At 38.6% G+C, this 19906-nt stretch overlaps 1 protein-coding gene across 1 annotated transcript in view; it reads left to right on the top strand.

Moving 5' to 3' along the window:
* The window catches only part of ARHGAP42 (Rho GTPase activating protein 42), a 172730-nt gene that overhangs the window by 35384 nt on the left and 117440 nt on the right, over positions 1-19906 (top strand). The window contains exon 2 of the mRNA XM_083361927.1: positions 1489-1584. Coding sequence (XP_083218053.1) covers positions 1489-1584 — 96 coding nt within the window. The remainder of the gene's footprint in view (positions 1-1488; positions 1585-19906) is intronic.

A 19906-nucleotide genomic window follows, 5' to 3' on the forward strand; every position in this document is an offset into this window, starting at 1 on the left:
AGAGCAAAGCCTTGGGATGAATTTATAGGTGTTTCTGCTTTACTCTAAAGGGGAATATGAAGGTCCCATGGTAAGGGGAAGTGTAAGATTACACACTTAAAATGATGGACCCATAAAAAAAATCTGTAGATTGATCATTTAATATGGAAAGAGACAGTTTGGTCTACTGGTTAAGATACCAGCTAAAAACCTGGAGACTGTGAGTTCTCGTTCCACCTTAGTTGTGGAATCCAGCTGGGTGACTTTTTTTTAAAATTATTTTTTTTATTTTAATTCCATTTATATCCCGCCCTTCTCCGAAGACTCAGGGTGGCTTACAAGCTTAGCAGTAGCCTTCATTCTATGTATATGCCTGCTTATTAGGGCTTTCGGGGGGGGGGGGCAAGCGGCATTATTACAAAGTCAGCTTATTGCCCCCAACAATCTGGGTCCTCATTTTACCTACCTCGGAAGGATGGAAGGCTGAGTCAACCTTGAGCCTGGTGGGATGCGAACCTGCACTAATTGCAGGCAGCTGGTGTTACTTAAGGAGGCATTAGCCCACTGCTCCACCAAGGCCCAATCACAGTCTCTCAGCTACAACATGAGGCTTGAGTGACAAGCTGATCAGTCAGTGCCTATCACAACCAATCAATCAACACTCTTTGATCCTCCCCCAAAAATGGACCCTGCATTGTGAGGGGAAAAAAACACTTTAACATCTTTCTCTTCATCTTAATCTTGTGATAAGTGATAATTCATTTTACTCCCCCAGCCTTCAAAATCTCCATATTTAGGATACAAGGAGCAAGAAAATTTAAAATAGCAGGAAAAGAAATCTACCGCATATACTTGAAAATAAATTAAATTTTTTAGGTGCCAATATACACCCAAAAATTGCATTCAGCTTATCCGCAGGTAGATACGGTAGTAATCCTATATCCCTTATGCACTCATGTATAAGCTCATTAGCAGACAAGGTTACCTTCAAATTTTTAACCAAAATCCCATCAAAAAATCAGGGATTACCCATGGATAAGCCAATGGTGAAAATTAAAATATACAACATTTTAAGGGTCAGCTTATTTGCATTTTTCATGGTATTTTGGTTAACAGTTCAAGGCATGAGAAATATATGGTATTTGTTATACTTTTGGAAATGTAAATTAAATTTTAAACATGGAACTTGGAAAGTTATTTGTGAAAATATGTGTCTATTCCTACCTATTCCATGCTATGGAATTCCAATAGAATAGACCAGGGGTCTTCAAACTTGGCAACTTTAAGACTTGTGGACTTCAACTCCCAGAATTCCTCTGCTGAGGAATTCTGGGAGTTGAAGTCCACAAGTCTTAAAGTTGCCAAGTCTGAAGACCCCTGGAATAGACTATTGCCTTTCCAAGTAATGGTCAGTGTTTTAAATTTTGTATCTTTATTTTTTCTTGTTTCAGTGAAACACTGCGTTCTAAGAAGAAACTCGAGACTAACTTTTGCTCTTTTATTTTACAGCTCTCTCAATGGCAGTGCAAAAATTTTTCCAGTCGCTTCAAGATTTTCAGTTTGAATGCATTGGAGATGCTGAAACAGACGATGAGATCAGCATTGGTAAACCTACTTTACTGCAACTTGAATTAATAAGATTTAACTGACTATAGGTAGTCCTCGATTTACAGCTACAAATGACCCCTGAATTACCATTCTAAGCAAGGCACTTGTTAAGTGAGCTTTGCCCCATTTTACAAAGGTGTTTTTTTTTTTGCCAAACTTGTTAAGTGAATCGGGTGGACATTTAGCAAATCTGGCTTTTCCCATTGACTTTGCTTGTCGGAAGCCGGCTGGGAAGGTTACAAATGGTGATCACGTGATCCTGGGACAGTGCAGTGGTCATAAATACATGCCAGTTGGCAGGTGTCCACGTTTTGATCATATGACCACAGAGATGCTGCATGGTCATAAGGGTGAAAACATATAATAATAATGATGATGATGATGATGTTGGAAGGGACCTTGGAGGTCATCTAGTCCAACTCCCTGCTCAGGCAGGAAACCCTATACCATTTCAGACAAATGGCTGTCCAGTCTGTTCTTAAAGACTTCCAGTGTTGGAGCATTCCCAACTTCTGGAGGCAGGTTGTTCCACTGGTTAATTGTTCTGTCAGGAAGTTTCTCCTTAGTTCTAGGTTGCTTCTCTCCTTGATTAGTTTCTATCCGTTGCTTCTTGTCCTGCCTTCAGGCGCTTTGGAGAATAGCTTGACTCCCTCTTCTTTGTGGCAGCCCCTGAGATACTGGAGGGCTGCTATCATGTCATCCCTTGTCCTTCTCTTCATTAGACTAGACCGGGGTAGGCAACCTTGGTTCTTTTATGACTTATGGACTTCAACTCCCAGAATTCCTGAGCTGCTGGCTCAGGAATTCTGGGAGTTGAAGTCCATGAGTCATAAAAGAGCCGAGGTTGCCTACCCCTGGACTAGACATACCCAATTCCTGTCATAACTCGCTTTTTTCAGTGCCATTTTAACTTTGAACAGTTACTAAATGAAGGTTATAAGTCAGGGTCTGCCTATACCAGGGGTAGGCAACCTTGGCTCTTTTATGACTTGTGGGCTTCAACTCCCAGAATTCCTGAGCCAGCCGTGCTGAGGGGAAAGAGAGAGGTTTCCAAGCTGAGTCATGCTGGCTCAGGAATTCTGGGAGTTGAAGCCCACGAGTCATAAAAGAGCAAGGTTGCCTACCCCTGGCCTATACTAAAGTCTCAGAATTAGCTGTAATTGAATTATTTCTCCATTGGGCTTACTACTATCAATTGCCAATGGGAAGGATCTCAGAAATGGTTATTATCATTTTAAACAACATCTTTTCTGTTAATTGTAAGAAGTATTGCTAATACCTATATTCTGAATGGCAAGTTATTATTGAAGTTATTATCATTCTTCTACAAAAATTTGAATTCAGAATGACATTGTTAGCATGGTATCTTTAAGACTTGTAGACTTCAATTCTCAGAATTCCTCAGCCAGTTACCAAGTTTGGAGACCTCTGGTTTAGATTAGCTATATCCAGGTAGCATATACATTGGTGTAATCAATACACAATCCTGGGAGCAAATGGGACTTAAGTTGTTATGCTGATGAGTGCCATCTTTCAGTGGATAAAAGATGTTCATAATGGCTCCTCCAACCTTTGTAATTGTAAGTTTTTAAAGGTAGACAACTCATTTTTTACAGCAAATTGTAAAAACTTTTTTTTTGCAGGACTATTCAGGGGAAGAATGATGGATTTTAATTAGAGTAATTAATCCAAATGCCATAATTAAATCAGTGGATATTATTGCAGGAAAGATGAGTTCATGTTAACGTAAGATTTCTTTCAAAGGAAGGACCTAGCATAAAGCTTTTTGATTCTTCTGCTTCAGTGTGTTGTTTTTGTAAACTTGCAACGTTAGACTTTGGGTTTAGATAGCTACGCTACATTTCTCCCAGGGTTGTGAATGTTAAGACCCGAATCTTTTTTTATAGCTAATGTTCTGCCTCACTGCTCTTGAAACTCTTGAGCAATATGCAGAAGCTATGAAATTCATTATTTCAAATGAATGGGTTGGCTTGGCTTTCAAAGTTGGGATTAGCAGAATGCTAATGCGGTGGATAGTTATGGACTTGTGTGAATTCAAGCATAGCTATCGGAGGGTGAGAAAGCATCAGATTCAGGTCTCGTCTTGCTATAGTCGATCCATGAACTATTGGAAGTTGATCAAATTAAAAAGCCTAACAGGCAGCAGCTCCTAGCTTGTCTTACTCACGTCTTGTTACTACTTGAATGGGAGACCACTAGAAAATTCCTGAATTGTAGATTAGTCAGGGAAGTTGAAAAATATCCTGACAGAGATGTGGGCATCTCTATCAAGTCATCAATTATGGAACTGAATCGAAGGAAGACTTACTTTTTAAAAGCTTAGAAGTCTTTTACTGGGTGAGATGAATATGGATATGCAGTATATAGAAATTAGTGCAGAGGTAGCATTAAAAAACTGGCAGTAAAGGACAAATGGCTAGGAGTGGTAGAATGTAAATCTTATAAAAATGTTTTGGTACTATTTAAAATACAGCTAGACCTCAACTTACAATCACAATTGAGCCCAAAATTTCTGTTGCTAAGTGAGATAGTTGTTAAATGAGCTTTGTCCCATTTTATGACCTTTCTTGCCACAGTTGTTAAGTGAATCACTGCAGTTGTTAAGTTAGTAACACAGTTGTTAGTGTATCTGGCTTCCCCATTGACTTTATTGTCAGAAAGTTGCAAAAGGTGATCACATGACCCTGGGACACTGCAACCGTCATAAATATGAGTCAGTTGTCAAGCATCTGAATTTTGATCACATGATCATAGGGATGCTGCAGCAGTTGTAAGTGTGCAAAAAGGTCACAAGTCACTTTTTTCAGTGCTATTGTACCTTCGAACGGTCACTAGACTGTTGAGGACTGCCTATAAATTGGAACTTACATATGGTAATATGAATCTTTCTGTTGATAGGAAGAATCTATAGGTATTGTTCATTTTACAATAATTCAAAGTTATGATGGTCTGTCCTCACACTTAGGACCATACCACCCTTACAGTCAGATGATCACAATTTGGGCATGTGGCAGCTGACTCACAATTGCGACCAGTTGCAGCATTCTTTGCTTGTGATTTGCAATCTATCCCGCCATTTTCCAGCAAACAACATCAATTGGGGAAGCTGGATTTGCTTAACAATTGTAGCAAAATGGTCAAAAAATCGGACATGGTCACATGATGACTTGCTTTATGACTGCACTGACCTATAATAGGAATTGCAGGTGCAGTGGTAGTCGTAAGTTGAGGATTATCTGTACAGTAAAGATGTTAGCTATTGAAGGTAAATTATTATAAAATGATTTATAGCAGAAGCTGGATATATGAAATATAAATTGATAGGAATTGGAGTATTTAGATCCATTTTCAGGCAAAAAGAAATAAAAAAATAATATGTATATTTAAAAATCTCCCACTAAAACTAAAATGAGACCACAACAGTGTGCCACCATTACTTGTAGATGAAGTTGGCAAAGGACTCATTTACTAAACTAAAACATATAGGGAACGGTTGCTGGAATTGAGTATGTGTAGTTTAATGAAGAGAAGGGTGAGGGGTGACATGATAGCAGTGTTCCAATATCTCAGGGGCTGCCACAAAGAAGAGGGAGTCAAGCTATTCTCCAAAGCACCTGAAAGCAGGACAAGAAGCAACGGATGGAAACTAGTCAAGGAGAGAAGCAACCTAGAACTAAGGAGAAACTTCCTGACAGTTAGAACAATTAACCAGTGGAACAACCTGCCTCCAGAGGTGGTGAATGCTCCAACACTGGAGGTTTTTAAGAAGAGACTGGACAGTCATTTGTCTGAAATGGTATAAGGTTTCCTGCCTGAGCAAGGGGTTGTACTAGATGACCTCCAAGGTCCCTTCCTACATTATTATTATTATTATTATTATTATTATTATTATTATTATTATTATTATTATTATTATTATTATTATTATTATTATTATTAGCCACATCAGTTGTGAAAAAAGTCCAGCTTGAAGAAATTTAGATCTTTGGTTAGGATGAGAGGAACACTTGCTAAAGATATCACATGACTGATGAATTTCAGTTGTTTTTCTGATCTTGGTAGAATCTTGGGATATAATTTTTTTTAAAATCAAGAAAGTTGAGTGATCATATCTCCAAATATTTAATGGATAAATATGGTGCAGTTCAAGCCACTATTCATTTATGACCCTGTATTTCCTGATTTTTTGTATAAATAGTAATTGGAATTACCATTGCAAGATATTTTTGCAGGGGTGAGAATGAAGAGAAACAAACATTTGGTGGCTGATCTGAGTGTATTTCTGGATTTTTTTATATATCCCTGCAATATTAAATAGATTCAGCTGGTTAACAATTCTAAGTTGTTTTCTTCCATTGTATGACATGATCAATCAGTTTATTCCGTTAATGAAAAATAACATGGCCACTGATTGGGTTTAAGGTCAGATGTGGACTGGTGAGAGAAGTTAATTGTTTATGTATGGGATGTTAAAGTTAGTGGAAGGAGGGATTGATGGGAACAAAGAAATAGGGCTGAGAGTTGATAGTTGGGAGAAGTGGGAAGGATTAACTGGATGGCAAAGGGGTCAAAGGATTAGAATTCATCACATTAACCCAGACAAAAGTATATTTGAAGAATAACAAAAGTAAAGCATCTGGTAAACATTCTGGATAATTATCCATAAAGGTCACACTAAAAGGATTTGAACATCTTCCTATTACTTAGGTTAGGCTCTGCTGTTAACAGTAAGAGGGACAACTATTGCATCAGGTTTTTTAATATTCTTACCGCAGTTAAGCCATTCCAGAGTCTGAAGCCGTAAATTACAAGAAGTTGAATAAGTCACCTAGTAAACCTGTACTCACCTACGGATCATAGAGTTGGGAGAATGTGAGCTGTTTGGGTTACACAATAGTAGAATTCTTCATTCCCTGTGATGTTGTGGAAAGCTTTGTGGTAGGGATCACTGAACAGTGATCTCCAAAGCACCTGAAGGCAGGACAAGAAGAAACCAATGGAAACTAATCAAGGAGAGAAGCAACCTAGGGGAAACTTCCTGACAGTTAGAACAATTAACCAGTGGAACAACCTGCCTCCAGATGTTGGGAATGCTCCAACACTGGAAGTTTTTAAGAAGAGACTGGACAGGCATTTATCCAAAATGGTATAGTTTCCTGCCTGAGCAGGGGGTTGGACTAGATGACCTCCAAGGTCCCTTCCAACTTTTTATTATTATTATTATTATTATTATTATTATTATTATTATTATTATTATTAGTCATGAAATTAGATTCTTTTTGATCAACTATTATCAACTAAAATATACATTGCCGGCTCATAACTATCTGTGACAGTGATCCTCAGGCTATGTCTCTGGGTTCACCTTTCATGCAGAATACTTTTTCTTAAAAGTATTAAAAGTTGATAAAGAAGATTCTTTTATAAGTTGAGACATGTTTTGTGGCCTTCTTTTCCTTCTCTCTAGAGCACATAGAAAATGTGCGTTCTTGTACATGAACTCAAACAGAAACTTTAAAATGTTGGCTAACAAATCATGGCATTGAGCAGACCGTAATTGGCTGAGCTTGCAAATATGCAGAGTCACAATCCATGATCCACAAAACAGAATGGCTTATTCAACCCTTTGATCTTGGGCAGATATTTTGGAAGGGGGGAAAAGCAAAGGATCTAAAAAATATCTGTATCTGCGATTGTCCCAAAGGTGCTTTTTCAGAAGGCAACTGGACTTTCTTGTTTCTCTTTTGAAAAACTGCCCAGCACCTGGATGACCGGAAATCTCCATAGACATATATCTGTGATTCTGTATGTTGTTCTGCTTGCTGCAGTTCAAAAAGGACATAAGAGCCATTAAAAGTGCAAGCAAGGGCATTCAGAATCATCAGGGTGCTGAAAACACCTTACTGTTTTAATGTGGAAAATGTGGAGTATAGAAATGTGGAAAAGACTATGCTTAAATGTGGGGGGAAAGGGGACTTATGGGTCATGCCTCTAGAATATGGATCATGCATGATCCAGAGAAAGGCTGTTATATTAGGAGGGCATCCAATGAACTTGATGAGAAGGAACTTTAAAATAGGTCATAATTAGTCTGTAGAATTCTTTGCCACAAGATGTAATGATGGCTAGTAAATTGGATGGCTTTAAAGAGGGAGTGCATTAAGTTATAGGGGATAGTTCTACTAAGGGCTATTAATCTCCGTGTTATCTCTGAAAATGGGGCAGCTTGTCTCCAAAATATCAATTGATGGGGATCAACAGTGTGAGAGGTTCCTATCCACTTCTCCGACTTTCCAGGAACCCAGAAGCACCTAGTTAGCTACTAACCTTCAAACATTTTAAATCTTTGATCCTCACATGCATTAACTGAGTATTTCAAAGCTGTCGAAGCTTGCATAAAGCACAGATTAAGTCCCAAATTCTTTTTATTTCTTGTTCACCTACAAGAAATAAAGCCATCCATGTTTAAAGATGATATAGCTACAGTCATGGAAATATCAGGGGGGTTTTCTCCTTACTTTAAGAACTGGAGAGCAGAATTGTTTTCCTTATGTTAATTGTTTATACAAATATGTATACAAAGTGTAGAAAGCAAACTGTATCTGGGAATAGCTAAGGTCTAAACCAGGGGTCTTCAAACTTCTGGGAGTTGAAGTCCACAAGTCATAAAAGGGCCTGGTGTAAACCAGCTTTCTCTCCCTGTCTTACTAATTGGCCCTTTCAGATATGGCTCACAGCATCTAGCTGAGAGTATTTGTCCTGGCATCTAGAGGGTTAAAGTTTAGGAATGTTGGTCTTCGAATCTAGCTTGACCAGAGTCACTGTTGGTCATATGCAAGTCATTGTCTAATCTATATCAAACTTAGGTTGAAAATTCAAGTTGAAACACTTAGATATTATTACTCTGAACTTGTCTGGAAAAATAGGAGAAAGGCGGAGAGAACAGTGATGACAGAGAGTGACAGAAGCCTTACCAATTATACATAGGCACATTAGAAGTCTTTTTTAAAGTATAATTTTGGTTTTGTCTAAAGACTGCTTCCTGGCTGTTAAAGTATACTTACTGTCCTTAAGATTCGTTTTTCCCCCTAAGCTGAGCAAAGTATTACAAGGAGACTCCTTATCCCATGTTTAAATTAGAGGGTGAGAGTTTCCCACCAAGTTTAACAAAACTATTATCTTGCTGTCTTTAAATAGCTCCTTAAAAACTTCACAAAAACATAAGGAAGTTAATTCTCTGGTTTACTTGTTTTAGGTAGGGAGTTGCTTTGTTTCAATTCAGACCATTGATCAAGGGTCAGGGTGTTGTTTTGAGACTAGACAGGTTTTTTTTAAATCTCTTTGCTGCCATCTAAATGATCCTATTTTAGTCTTTTTTTTTAACTGAAAGCACTTAACAGCAGTGATTTATAAATTCATTGCCATATGTTTAACTTACTGAATGTGCTATATGTGGGCTGCTTACCAAAACGATTTGGAAATACACTTGGAAGGTGGAATTCAGGTGCTCATGGAAGCTAGCCAATTAATAGGATAGGGCAAGGTGTAAAAATAATAAAGGTAAAGGTTCCCCCACACATGTGTGCTAGTCATTTCCAACTCTAGGGGCCGGTGCTCATCTCCGTTTCAAAGCCGAAGAGCCAGCGCTTGTCTGAGGACGTCTCCGTGGTCATGTGGCCAGCATGACTAGATGCCAAAGGCGCACAGAACGCTGTTACCTTCCCACCGTAGTGGTCCCTATTTTTCTCCTTGCATTTTTACGTGCTTTCGAACTGCTAGGTTGGCAGAAGCTGGGACGAGTAACAGGCGCTCACTCTGTTACGCGGCACTCGGGATTCGACCCGCCAAAGTGCCGACCTTCTGATCGACAAGCTCAGTGTCTTAACCCACTGAGCCACCGTGTCCCATTTGTAAAAATAATAGAGATGGATAAAAAAAATATTTTTTTGAAGGAATGTACACCAGCAGGAGAAAAAAGAAAAACCTTAGACATCATAGAGAGAAAGAGCCCACATTAAGAGACTACACTGTCCCATAATGGATGGGCAGGTGTGAAGAGGTTCAGGATAGCCACACTCTAGAACAGGGGTCTTCAAACTTGGCCCTTTTATGACTTGTGTGCCTGGCTGAGGAATTCTGAGAGTTGAAGTCCACAAGACATAAAAGGGCCAAGTTTGAAGACCCCTGCTCTACAATCTCGAGGATAGATCTAGTAGGTTAGAAAGTTTGGAACGATTCTGTCCATTAAGTATAAGCAAATAAAGGATTGGGCTCAATTGGATCTTGCTGCCTCGTCTCTGGATTAGGGCCTAATACTACAAGGATTGTAAATAGGGTTATGGGATGAATGCAAAGTGCTAACATTTACTGTACCAGTAAAAATCTACATGCCTCAGTCCCACTTCTTGTAGGACTATCTCTCCCAGTTTAGTCAGTCTACCTTTGAAGGATTCTTGTCCAGAGGTCATCATGCAAGAGACGTGAGGGAAAGACAGCGATGGGCAAAGCTTCTCGATGGTGCTCTCAACAAGTTCATTTGGCTTGAAACCATTCAGTACAGGTCTCTTCCAAGAGGCATTTGGACCTTAGCAAAGGACTTTTTGATCTTTTTAAGCTTTCCTCTGGTGGCTTTTGTGATTGTATTATCTTGGCATTTAATTTGTTCCACTTTGTCGCTGTTCTGTTTGAACTACTCAGAATTTGGTGTAGTGGTTTTGTTGTGTTGTTGTTGTTGTTGTTGTTTTGGTTTATGAGGTGAGACTTTAAATAGGGCAGAGAAGAATGGAAAAATTGCTTCCTTTGATCTGTACTCTTTACTGCTATTAATATACCGTAATTTAGCATTTACCTTTTTAATAGCAGCTTCCCATTGCTGGCTGATGTTTAACGTGTAGTCCAAAAGAACATCCAAATCCTTTTCACATGTTCTACATCCAGAGCCAGGTCTGCTCCATCCAATTTTGTGATCCCTTCATTTTATGTGCAGTATTTGAAAAGATATGGCCTAAGTTGAACCTTAATTGTGGGAGGGAACAAAGTTGTTCAATCCATCTGGAGGAGAGAGACCTAGATTGCTGTGTTCATTTGGATTACAGTGTCTCCAGATAAACAAAGTAGAAAGATGGCAGATAGGAGGGTTGTCTGAAAAAAAATGGAATTGAATCATTTTGCAGCCAAATCATATACAGATAATCCTTGAATTATGACCACAGTTGAGCCCAAAATTTCAATTGCTAAGCAAGGCTCTTGTTAAGTGAACTGTGCCCTATTTTATGACCTTTCTTGCCACACTTATTAAGCAAATCACTGCCGTTAAGTGAATCATCCAGTCATTAAGTGAATCTGGCTTCCCTCATTGGCTTTGCATGTCAGAAGCCAGCTGGGAAGATTACAAATGGTGGTTACATGATCTCAGGACAGTGCAACTGTCATAAATACATGCCAGTTGCCAAGCACCTAAATTTGGATCACATGACCATGGAGATGCTGCAAACCATTGTGAAATCCGGTCCTAAGTCACTAAATGAACAGTTGTAAGTCCAGGACTTACCTGTATGATACATGGAATGGAGTAATTTGGGGGGGAAGTGTACCCAAACCTTTGTACAGATTAAAAACTGTTTCAGATTAAATCCAAATCTATTGTCATGTCTGAACACACTTGGACAAAATCAAGAGCTACAGCGATTCCAGTAAGATTTCTTTAATGTTAGTGAGATTGTCTCTGGTCCCATCCTTGTCAGTTTACTCTACTTCAGACATGTCAAACACAAGGCCCGGGGGCCGGATGCGGCCCGCGAAGTGGTTTCATGCGGCCCGCGAAGCCATCCTGGAAACAGTGAGGGAACGGCCCCCACTGCCTTGGCCCTGGCCCAGAGACCCTCCTTCTGCCAGAGACCCTCAGATCTGTCCCACTCCTGCCCAGGCTCCCCTTGATGCGAACGATGTAGAGCTGGCCACGCCCACCCAGTAGGCCATACGCACTCTAGCCACGCCCACCCAGTAGGCCACGCCCACCCAGGCCACACCCACCCGGCCCCTTGAGGGCAACCGCAATGCTGATGCGGCCCTCAATGAAATTGAGTTTGACACCCCTGCTCTACTTCATTCAGAAGAGACATTATCTTCCTTTACAAAAATGACTCAGTATATTTGCCTAAGATTTGGCAACAGTACTTTTACATAGAGACTTTAATAAAGTTGCAAATTTAATTGCAAATTGTTGCAAGTAGAAATTGTTATAGTACTTCAGATTTTAAAGAGGCATAACAAAATCTTCTGCACTGTTCTCCAATGTTTAGGAAGCTTCATTCTCTCTAATTAGCTTTCTTGCAAATTATAAGCCATTCTGCTTTAAACTAAAACCTCAAACTGTAAAACAGTTATTTTTTTGTTCTTCCCACTTTAGATAATCAGAGAATGAAGCTGTTTATCCATATCTTACTTTGATATAAACTTGAGTTAGCCTGATCTGAACAACATTTGTCCTTTACTAAAGCTCTTGTTGACTCTTCAAAAATAATTATCGTAGATTTAGCATACTCCTGCTATATAAATATCTGAGTCTTTTTTCTATACTAGAGCAAACTAACTATTTTGTTTTCTTTGATTATTTTATTTAAATTGCAACTTTTAGTGGAAATTCATTTTTATTGAAATACTTATACACTTAAAAAATATCCAGTAACATTTGTTTGACATAGAGAATCGTTGTTAAAAATTAGTATACTGAAACTGCTTAATATGGAATACTGCATTCAGTTTTGGTCACCACAATGTAAAAAAGATGTTGAGACTCTAGAAAGAGTACAGAGAAGAACAACAAAGATGATTGGGGGACTGGAGGCTAAAACATATGGAACGGTTGCTGGAATTGGGTATGTCTAGTTTAATGAACAGAAGGACAAGGGGTGACATGATAGCAGTGTTCCAATATCTCAGGGGTTGCCACAAAGAAGAAGTAATCAGGCTATTCTCCAAAGCACCTGAAGGCAGGACAAGAAACAACGGATGGAAACTAATCAAGGAGAGAAGCAACCTAGAACTAAGGAGAAATTTCCTGACTGTATCAGTGGAACAACCTGCCTCTAGCTGTGAATGCTCCAACACTGGAAATTTTTAAGAAGAGACTGGATAGCCATTTGTCTGAAATGATATAGGTATAGGGTTTCCTGCCTGAGTAAGGGGTTGGACTAGATGATCTCTAAGATCCCTTCCAACTTTATTATTATTAATAATATAGCTAAAGACCTGTATCTGTGAATATATATCTTCTTAGAAGCAGTCAGCTGGAAAAAGTTAATAACATTTTAATTTTAAATTGCATCCATATTGATTGTCTAGATTAATTTGCATTCTGCCTTGCTTTATAAAATGATGGATTTCTAGAAGCAGGAAAGATATCTCTTGCATCACAATGAATTAGTGAAATAACATCTATACCCATCTGCTTTGTGTTTAGCCAAGTAGTTCAAAAGAGATCTATCAGCAGGTATCATAAGAAATATTGTTGTGATATGGTTGTAAAGAAAATCTCAGGTACTATTTTAGTAGGCAAAGGCCAGGGGGTCCTTAGTTTGTGCCCATTGTATTTTTTCACACTTAATTATGCCTTGTTTTTGTAAGTCCATCTTCTGACCTGCAACTAGTGCCTAAGATAAAAAGTAACCATGCAAAAAAATATTGTGTGCAAACTTGTGTCAGAAAAATCTTAATGATTCCATTTTAAAATGTGAACTGTTTATATAATGGCTCACTAACCCATTATCACATATTTTGGCAGAGATGTACATACAAAATAAAATCCAACTTCCAAGAACAGAAAGTTGATTCCATGGCTTATACTTTCTATGTTAAATGTTCACATTCCAAGTTGGGTATCAGTATGAAAAGTAAAACAAAAGTGTCAAGTGTTTACATCTTTAAGGAAAAGATCTCAGGAGTAGCATTCAAGATGATATAAAGATTGGTTGAAGTACTCTCCTTTGGGAATTAATTTCATCCTAGTTAATAACACTTATTTCCAACTTTATAAATCAGTGGTGACCTAGGGTGGGTGTTAGGTAAAACTATTGCAAAAGTGAAATTTGGAGGGGTTAAAACTAAACTCAGTACTTGTGCAAAGAGCCAGTGTAAGTGTAGGACAGGATGGTTAAAGCTGGAATTAAAAATAACAGACAATCCTTAAACATCCTTTAAATTTATGTCAAAAAGGAGTCTTAAGCACATATACATTATACGGCATTTTACACTGTGTACTTACATTATGGGCATGATGGCTCAGCAGTTAAAGACACTGAGCTTGTCAGCTGACAGCCAGGGTACGAGACCCGGACTCTATGAATGGGGTGAGCTCCCATTACTTGCTCCAGCTCCTACCTACCTAGCAGTTCAAAATCATGCAACTGCAAGTAGATAAGTAGGTACCACTTCAGTGGGAAGGTAACAGCATTCTGTGCACCTTCGGCATATAGCCAGACTGGACACATGACCATGAAAATGGTCTTCAGACAATGCTGACTCTCTTGGTCAAGAAACTGAGATGAGCACCATGCCCTAGAGTCAGATATGATGAGATAGGGGAAACCTTTAGCTTTTACATTTTAGCTTACATCTCAGTAGTAATAGTTTTCATAAGCAGCATATTATGGCGTAGTAATAGTAAACTGCTAGTGCTTTTCATAATATTGGAGATTTGATGTCTGACTTTTTCTGATATTTGTGCTGTTTAAAACACAGCAATCTTGATTTTATTTTTTATTTTTTTTTTGCTCTTTGCATCTCAGGTTTTTAATAGTTGCTTTTGCATTATTTTCTACAATGTTTAAATATTAGTTGCTATCGCTGCTTATGAGTGTTACAGAAGGGAGAATGCTACATATAATAGTAATACAATATCTCACAGTGGTCATCTATAGAACTAATGATAAAATGTGCAGCTGGTGAAGGTTATTTAAGAAACCCTGACCAATTTCTTTCAGCTGTGATAATTAATACTTAGAATGACTTCTTCTCTAATGGGAACTTATGCAGTTTGTTCTCGCATATGTTGTTCATTGTGCTACCATTGGCAGTAAAATCCACATGTTTTAGTGCCTTCCCTGCTGAATAAAGAACATTTGCTACTGTTAACTAAATCTTTTTTTCTTTCCCTTGATTTAACACAACCGCTTTGCTTCTGTCTCGCCTTAAAGAGAATAGGAAATGACATTCAGGTTACAGGTTTTCCCTTCTTGTAGCTTTAAATGACTATTAAAAGGTAAAGGTAAAGGTTCCCCCGCACATGTGTGCTAGTCGTTTCCGACTCTAGGGGCCGGTGCTCATCTCCGTTTCAAAGCCAAAGAGCCAGCGCTTGTCCGAGGACCTCTCTGTGGTCATATGGCCGGCATGACTAGATGCCACAGGCGCACGGAACGCTGTTACCTTCCCACCGGAGTGGTCCCTATTTTTCTACTTGCATTTTTACGTGCTTTCGAACTGCTAGGTTGGCAGAAGCTGGAACGAGTAACAGGCGCTCACTCTGTTATGCGGCACTCGGGATTCGACCCGCCAAACGGCCGACCTTCTGATCGACAAGCTCAGCGTCCTAACCCACTGAGCCACCACGTCCCTAAATGACTATTGGAACATTGCTGTTATGGCATCAGCTATCTAACTGCTGCAAGATCAAAATATTAAGGGCATTATTTATTTTATTTATTAAATATATTGGCTGCCCATCTTACCACACGGTAACTGTAGTAATTATGATACTGTCTGTAGTCACAACACTGGGGGGGAAAAGTGCTTAGCTGTTATGACTCATTGAATCCCATATTTTAGATTACAATTAAATGCTGACATTTAATCTTTATAACTGAGATAAGAGTTTGTTTTAAAGGAAACAGTGTAATAAAATGCTGTGAATTGTACCTCAGAAGTTGACCTGCCACTTTTTTTTACCTGAAATCCTAGGAAAGTCTTAGTACTAAATCAGGAAATACTGAGTTTTCATGTTCTTTTTTAGGTCTCTAAAAATCCTTTTACCCTGGAATTTTACTTACTGATATTTTGTGTGAAATACTTATATCCCATCTTTTATCCAAATTCATTCTTCCAGTTTTTTCTAATAACAATAACTCAAAGCTAGATTGAGCTGAGAGATAGTGACTCTTTACTTAGTGAAGAGCTGTAGCTGGATTTGAATCTGGCTCCTAGGCCAGCATTTCAATTGCCAAAAGATTGGCTTTTATGTGCATCATAAAAGTTTTTGCTGTGTTCAGAAATAAAAACAAACTTGGTGGGAACATGCTTTCTGAAATGTTCCTTGAAGCTCAATAGAGCATCACTGAATTCAGAGTAGGAAGAACACGAAGCAACGGATAGAATAGAATAGAGCTGGAAGGGACCTTGAAGGCCTTCTAGTCCAGCCCCCCATTCAAGCAGGAGAACCTATACCATCTCAGACAAGTGACTGTCTTAAAAACCTCCAGTGATGGAGAGCCCACGATTTCTGAAGGCAAGCTGTTCCACTGGTTGATTGTCCTCACTGTTAGGAACTTTCTCCTTAATTCCAGGTTGCTTCTCTCTTTGGTCAGTTTCCAACCATTGTTTCTTGTCCTGCCCTCTGGTGCTTTGGAGAATAATTTGATCCCTTCTTCTTTGTGGCAGCCCCTCAAATACTGGAATACTGTTATCATGTCACCCCTATATCTTCTTTAGACTAGCCAAACCCAAGTGCTGCAGCTGTTTTTCATACGTTTTAGTCTCCAGGCCTTGGATCATCTTAGTTGCTCTTCTCTGAACTTTTTCCAAGGTATCAACATCTGTTTTGTAGTATGGTGACCAAAATTGGTTGCAGTATTCCAGGTGTGGTCTCACTAGGGTTTTATAAAGCGGTACTAATACTTTGTGTGATCTTGATTCTGTTTATACAACCCAGGATTGTATTAGCTTTTTTGGCGGCTGCTGCACACTGCTGGCTCATAGTCAAGTGATCGTCCACTAGGACTCCAAGGTCCCTCTCACAGTTACTGTTTTTGAGCCAGGTCTCACCTAATCTGTACTTATATCTTTGATTTTTTTCATGCCTAAATGTAAAACTTTGCTTTTCTCCACATTAAAACTCATTTTGTTGGATAGGGCCCATTGTTCCAGTTTGTCAAGATCTTTATGAATCCTGAGCTTGTCTTCTGGGGTGTTGGCTATCTCTGCCAGTTTAGTGCCATCTGCAAATTTGATGAATTTCCCTTCAATCCCCTCATCTAAGTCATTTATGAAGATATTGAAGAGTACTGTGCCTAAGACGGAGTCAGATGGGAGCTTATGAAAGAGAGATCAGATCTAAAACAAAGGAGAAATTTCCTGGTAGTGAGAACAATTAACCAGTGAAATAACTTGCCTCCATAAGTTGTGCTACATCTCTGGAGGTTTTCCAGAAAAGATAGGGTAGCCATTTGTCTGAAATGGTATAAGAGCCTTGGTGGAGCAGTGGGCTAATGCCTCCTTAAGTAACACCAGCTGCCTGCAATTAGTGCAGGTTCGCATCCCACCAGGCTCAAGGTTGACTCAGCCTTCCATCCTTCCGAGGTAGGTAAAATGAGGACCCAGATTGTTGGGGGCAATTAAGCTGACTTTGTAATAATGCCGCTTGGGGTGTGTGTGAAAGCCCTAACAAGCAGGCATATACATAGAATGAAGGCTACTGCTAAGCTTGTAAGCCGCCCTGAGTCTTTGGAGAAGGGCGGGATATAAATGTAATAAAAATAAAAATAAAATAAAAATAAGAGGGGTTGGACTAGAAGGCCCAAGGTCCCTTTCAACTCTGTTATTCTGTTAAGCTTCCAACTTACTGTCTGGAGGCTGGGGTCGTGGTGGACTGGATAGAGAGGAAGACCAAATGACTGTAGATTTTGAAACTTCCTGAGTCTGGAGATTTTCTATCTCTAGCTTTGAATGGGGTTGCACTTTCTTAGACAGACTCAGTATAGAATTTGGAGATCATTGCGTCTCACAACTCCTGATGATTGTTGTCTGAGTATCTGAGAGGGCTTTGCACAAATTCTTCTTATGTATCAGTTGTACTTTTTTTTCTGGATCAGGACACTCTGCTCATGTTTGTTCATACCTTGGTCTCTTCCTGTCTGGATTACTTCAAGTCTATATAGTAGACTTGAAGATAGTCTGTAGTTTCTTCCATCCCTTTGATAATATGAATAAAGTAAAAACCAAACGTCTTCATTACTCTGATTATGGACAAAATCTAGGAATATTGTCATGTTTTTGTTTGTCCATTTGAATGGTACTGGACAAAAATACTTTCAGCTGAAACTTTGTTTGTTCTCTTGTACTGTCAATTTATTTCCATCCCTCACAAAGATTGTGTGTGTGTATGTACACTAAGCAAGAGGGAGACAAAGATTGCAAGTATATATGCACAGTGGCTATTCATGAAATTGAACAAGAAGAGTTTCCTTCAAATGAACTTCTCAATGGCTGTGATTGTGCAGATCTGGCTTTCACACTTAAAATGTCATGAACAGTTACAACTCTGTGGAAATTTGCACTCATCTAGGTCATAGTTGTCTCAAAGGTGTGTTTTCAAAAGGCAACTGGACTGCTTTTCCTTGAGAAAGAAGAAGAAAAGTTTTCGCTTCTCATCCAAGAAGCTTCATCAGTTATGATGAAATTATAGTTCTGATAGGATGATGGGAAGGGGATGGAAGGACTATATTTCTTTGCAGTCATCTGGTCATTAACACTCTCTCTGAGAACTATTGAAGCTACTTGGGGGTTTATCTGTGCCTGCAGGGCCACCTAAATCAGAGTGCAATTGGTTGTGGAATCTTCTTGGAATATCTGAAAGTGCTGTGTTGTAGACTGGAGATAGGTGGTGTGTTATTCCTCCCCTCTCTGTTGAGGGAGGGTATTCAGTTCTAATATAGATGGATTCTTTTATCCTTTTTCAAACCAATGGTCCTCTCTATCCAAAATCCACATCTGGATCTTGACCCTATCTTCTGGGGTGTTGGCTATTCCTGCCAGCTTCCCCTTCCGTTCCCTCATCTAAATTGTTTATGAAGATATTGAAGAGTACTGGGCCTAAAACAAAACCTTGGGGTACCCAACTGCTTACTTCTCTCCATGTGGATGTAGTAGTTCCATTAAGGACTACATGTGGAGTGTGGTTTGTCAACCAGTTATGAATTCATCTCATGGTGATTCTATCTATCCCACATTTTTCTAGCTTACCAAGAAATAGGTTGTTGTCTGCTTTGTCAAATGCTGAAATCCACAGCATTTCGCTGATCTAATTTAGTCACTTTGTCAAATAATGAAATAAGATTTGTTTGGCATGATCTGATTTTGACAAACCCATGTTGGCTTCTGGTTATAACTGCCAGATCTGTTGCTTGATTGTCTTTTCTAGGATCCTCCCAGATGTTGATGTCAGGCTGATTGTTCTATAGTTTCCTGGATCTGTTTTTTCCCTTTTTCCCTTTTTTGAAGAAAAATATTTTTTTCGTAAAAAAAGGAGTTTACACACAACATACACACACACACACACACACACACACACACTATCTGTCCCCAGCCGATCAAAGCAAGTGATAAATATCAACATAAAAGATAAAATGTATCTTAGAGTTTATATAATAAATCCTTAATCAGCAAATGAAATTTGAATATTGTTAAGAATTAATGAGATGAAGTATTTGCATATCCTGCACTTATATAGTTGTTTATGGTATTTTATCCTTAATACTGCAGTTAGGAATTTAAACAAAATCCAGATGGGTAGAAAATTACACCCATAAGTTCTAATCTTTTCAGTTAAGTAGAGTGATTTTAATGTATCTAGGTTTTTTTCCCCATAGATATGAATAAGTTCTGGAAGAATAATTACACTGATAAATTCCTGATGAAATAGGTTAGTCCTAAAATGCAATCCATCATTTTGGATTTATTTAAAGAACTATTTAGGAAGCACATCTGAAAAGTGCTTGAAATACAGAGAACATCTGCTTTTCTGTAAACACAGTCCTATATGTATGAATTTTCATCAAATATTTTAAGTGAACAATTCTTGAGTTATATTTTATCATCTAAGTCCTGGAGTAGAGCACAGAATAACATTGATAGTTCCTTATTTTGGACAAAAATGTTAAGCAACTATAAATACTAGCAAATTAGAATCACATTATTTTCTTCTACAGAAGGCAAAGGGGTTATAACAAAAAGTTTATTATAAGTTATAATAAAAATTAAAAGTGGATATAACTATTTTATTTTTTCAGACAATTCAATATCTTGACATCTT

Source organism: Vipera ursinii (genome assembly GCF_947247035.1).
Source record: "Vipera ursinii genome assembly, chromosome: 4".
In the NCBI taxonomy this organism is placed as follows: Eukaryota; Metazoa; Chordata; class Lepidosauria; order Squamata; family Viperidae; genus Vipera; species Vipera ursinii.